Source organism: Phocoena sinus, chromosome 1 (assembly GCF_008692025.1).
Source record: "Phocoena sinus isolate mPhoSin1 chromosome 1, mPhoSin1.pri, whole genome shotgun sequence".
Taxonomy (NCBI): Eukaryota; Metazoa; Chordata; class Mammalia; order Artiodactyla; family Phocoenidae; genus Phocoena; species Phocoena sinus.
In genome coordinates this window covers 625,982-630,218 of record NC_045763.1, presented here as the reverse complement: position 1 = coordinate 630,218, position 4,237 = coordinate 625,982, and the positions used below count along the sequence as shown (strand labels likewise).

The 4,237-nt window shown below is 68.6% G+C and overlaps 1 protein-coding gene across 1 annotated transcript; it reads left to right on the top strand.

Annotated features, from left to right (window-relative positions):
* Positions 1–1,491: 1,491 nt before the first annotated feature.
* Positions 1,492–3,607, top strand: FNDC10 (fibronectin type III domain containing 10). The gene has a single exon (XM_032613179.1). The coding sequence runs from the start codon at positions 1,501–1,503 to the stop codon at positions 2,206–2,208; it is 708 nt and encodes a 235-aa protein (XP_032469070.1). The 5' UTR covers positions 1,492–1,500; the 3' UTR covers positions 2,209–3,607.
* Positions 3,608–4,237: the final 630 nt, after the last annotated feature.

The following is a 4,237-nucleotide window of genomic DNA, read 5'->3' as shown; positions in this document are numbered from 1 at the left end:
AGGGGTGCCTCTCTCCAAAACTTCCCCCCCAGGCCTCCCCCACTAGGTGCAGCGGCCTGGGGAGACCCTGCTTGGGGTCTCAGGGAGCTGGAGAGGCCTGGTGTTGGGGGCAGGGTTTTCTGGCCGGTGTGCTGGGTCTGGGTAGGGGGCCGCTGACCCTTGGCTTCAGGCTCTGGTAGAGGGCTTGCGATCTGGTGCTGACCTGGAATTTGGGGGGATGACCAGGAAATAGTGAGGCGGGGGTGGAGGTGGAGTGCTCCTTGGATGGGTGAATGGGGACCAAGGACTCAGTGAGTGTTGCAGCCCACCTAGTCCCTCCTCTCTCTCCCCCAGATGAGAACAGCACCTGGAAGTGGCTGCTGGGAAACTACAGTCCACAGGACAGTTGCCAGGGACCCCTCCTCGCCTCCCTGCCCAGGGCTCAGAGGTGTGCTCCCTGCACATGGTGTGCTACTTCACATCCAGTCACGTCAGGCAGGCCTGGCTGCGTGTCCCCCGGCCCTGGAGAGGTGTCTTGAGCACGGGACGGTTAGACTGGAGGGGATGGAAGGCCTACGGTCTCAGACCTCCTGGACACCGGAGTGGGGGAAGGTATGTGTCCCTCCTTCCCCGGGTAGTGATGCCCACCCTCTGCACCAGGTGGACTTGTGGCGGGGCTGTTCCCTTTGTCCAGCCTTGGCCCTCTTCCCGGGCGATCCGGAGGGCTGCCCCAGGGCCATATCTGCGGGGAGGCGGGGGAAGGATTAATTAGAGCCGAGAGTGGTCCACCCTGTAGCTGCCTCTTTGGTGCGGAGTGAATAGTTTTCAGCAGAGGAAGTCTCATCTCTCTGGCGCCCCTCCCAGGTCGGCGCTGTCCACTTCGAAATGAGCAGAAGCCCTGAGGGCGGAGGAGTTTCCGTCCTCACCCCCTCCAGGTCACGACAGATGGTACCCTTTCTTTGCCGGTCCCCACCGCGGGTGTGGGATGGGGCGGCGTGGAGCTGCGCGCGCTCGCTCCAGGCCGCTGCTCCCCACCATCTGGAGGCACGGCATCCTTGCCAGGTGTGGCCAAGGAGAGTCGCGAAGCTGCCCCCGGGTGCCACGACTCGAGACCCCAGCCCGCCGCGGACCACTGGAAAGCCCGGAAAAAGCCTGTTAGGGGAGGGTAAAGGGCAGGGCTCCGAAGGGCGCTCACACGGCGAGAGGCCGAGGGGCACAGCCGCCCCGGCAGCGCCGGGCCTCTCCCGACCCGCGCGGCCGCCCCCTCTCCTTCGAGGTCCGCCCTCCGGGGGGGCCGCGGCCCGGCGAGGGTTAAGGGGGGCGGGGCGGGGGTGGCCCCGCCTCCGCCGCCGCGCCGGGTCCGAGCGCGCACGGGGCGCGGGGGCGGGTCGGAGCGGGCGGCGGCGGAGGGCGCGGCGAGCCGGGCGAGCGCGGGGAGCGGTGGCGCGGCCGGCGTGACCCACTGCCCGCGCCCGTGCGCCCCCGAGCCCGCGCCCCGCCGCCGCCCGGCCCAGCCGCAGGATGCGCGCTCCGCTGCTGCTGCTGCTGCTGCTGCTGCTGCTGGCCGCCTGCGCGCCGCCGCCCTGCGCCGCGGCCGCCCCGACGCCGCCGGGCTGGGAGCCGTCGGCAGACGCGCCCTGGTGCCCCTACAAGGTGCTGCCCGAGGGCCCCGAGGCGGGCGGCGGGCGCCTGTGCTTCCGCAGCCCGGCGCGCGGCTTCCGCTGCCAGGCGCCCGCCTGCGCGGCGCACGCCTCGGCCGGCCGCGCGCTGCGCGCCAGCGTCCTGCGCAACCGCAGCGTGCTACTGCAGTGGCGCTTGGCGCCGGCCGAGGCGCGCCGCGTGCGCGCCTTCGCGCTCAACTGCTCGTGGCGCGGCGCCTACACGCGCTTCCCGTGCGAGCGCGTGCTGCTCGGCGCCTCCTGCCGCGACTACCTGCTGCCCGACGTGCACGACGGCGTGCGCTACCGCCTGTGCCTGCAGTCGCTGCCGCTGCGCGCCGAGCCCCCCGTCGCCCCGGAGCCCGCCGTCGTCCCGGAGCCTGCCGCGTCCGCCGAGTGCGTGGAGTTCGCCGCCGAGCCGGCCGGCATGCGGGAGATCGTTGTGGCCATGACGGCGGTGGGCGGCTCCATCTGCGTCATGCTCGTGGTTATCTGCCTACTCGTGGCCTACATCACGGAGAACCTCATGCACCCGGCCTTCGGGCGCCCGGGCCTGCGCCGGCAGCCCTGAAGTGCGAGGCGCCCGCCAGACCGGGCTCTGCCTGCCCGACTAGGGTGCGGGAGGCCCCAGGCCCTTGGCCCGCTCTCCCCTCCCCGCTCTCGCTCCATCCTGAGGATCTCCACGCAGGGCCTGCTGGAGATAGATGGGGCACCGGCCGGCCCTTCCCAGGGCCTTGGAGTCACCGCACGACCTTTCCAGCTGAGCAGCCGCCTCCCAAACTCCAGCTCGGGACTGGCCCTTGGGCCTGAGTGGAGATGCCAGCCGCGTGCAGGGCTCTCCCCGCTCTCCAGAGCCCTTGGGGGGTACCATCAGAGCACAGAGACCCTCTTCGCAAGAGCCATTGGCACCCCCGGGCCGTCACCCTGCGCCTCCAGTCTGTGACGAGTTGGAAAAAACCAGGCTGTCGTTATGGCTTGGTCACTGTGTGCTTTTCCCACTCAAGGGGGCCGCTTGGAGCCTGTCCTCTCCCCGCCCCACCCCAGTGGGCTTAGGTAGCTTCGTGCCTTAGTATCTCGGGCCCACTGCGGGAGCCAGCCACCCTTCCAGTGCTGTCCAAGAGGGTCTGTGGCCCCGATGCTGGCAGCTTGCGCGTGCTTCTGGCCAGAGCCCCCCTGGGGACCCTCCCTTCAAGCTTTGCAGGAACATCCAGTTTGGGTAAGAAGCGTCCTGCGGTGTTTCCCTGTGTGGGCATTTGACAAGTTGGGAGCCGTGACTTAGCTCGGCAGGCGGCCCAGCGTCCAGCTGTTGTTTCCGGGGGTGAGTGTCCCCTGACCTCGGGGGGAGCTGGCAGTTCACCAGGGCTGGGCTCCCTCCCCTTCCTTTTGTGTGTCTGGTGAGGACTTTCCATGGGGACTGGGGGTCTGAAAGAGCAGTGCCGTATCCAGAGGGTGAAGGATAGATGCCAACTTGCCCAGCTGGACCTTCCACTGTGATCTGGATCCCAAGCCTCAACCACGGCATGACGGACAGCACCATGCCACCCCATCCCCGAGCCAGTGGCCAGCTGCCCCGGATCTGGCTGGGTGCTGCCCCCTGCCCACCTACCCGCTCGCCGTGGACTGAAGGCTGGCCTTGCCCGTCTCCGGGCAGACCTGAGCATCTTGGCCGAGGTTCCCTCCTGTGCCAGCCACCTGACGATGCTGGGCGCTGGGAGGGGCGAAGCATGGCTCGCCCGGCTCTGCGTGAGCCCCCGACTGTGGCTGTCCTGGACCCGGCACATCTGGAGTCACTGTGGCGAACTCCCCCTCCCCCAGCAGCCACCAGCGACCCTCACACCAGCAGCCTGGCTGGTGCCCCTGCAGCGCCCACTCCCTACCTCTCTGTCCTTGCTCTGCCCGCCCCTGGTGTGGCACTGGTCAGGCGTGAGCCTGGCGCCAGTGTCTAAATGTCTATCATTCTTAGACCCAAACCACTGTCTTGTGTACTTATTTGGGAGGGGGGAGAGAAGGGTGAGGGGGAGAGTTGAACCCCTTTTTCCCAGCTCCTCAGGCATCAGCCCAGTGGTTGGCCCTGGAGCCTTTGCAGGTCACGTGGGGTTAGCCCAGGCCGGGAGCACAGGCACCCTGCCCTTGTGGCTTGTGGCAGAGGGACAGGCAGGGTGTGTCTCAGCTGGCCTGTCCGCCTTCAGAGCTTGGACAAGCATCTTCTCTGGGGTCTGCTCTGTGGGGCGGGGCTGGGGAGTGGCACCTGCCGCAGTTGGAAATAGCCCCGCCTCAGGAATGACCCGCTTGAGCTGTGACAGGCAGCAGTGAGGTGGCTCCAGAAGGGCCCCCTCCCCGGCCCGGGCATCCCCACGCGGTGCTAGAGCTGGGGGGTGGGGGCCAGAGGACGGACCTGGGGCCCCTGTGTGTGGCGCACACTGTGTCACCCCCTGCATTCCCTACTGGGCCTCCCCCACCTGGGCTAGGCTGTCCTTGAGATCCTGGAGCCGGCTGTGACCCTGAGGGGCAAACAGCTGGGGGTGGGCCATGCTCTGAGGAGTGACTCATCCCCCCTTCCGCCAAGGGAGCGGGGTGCAGTGAAGTGTCTAGACAGCCAG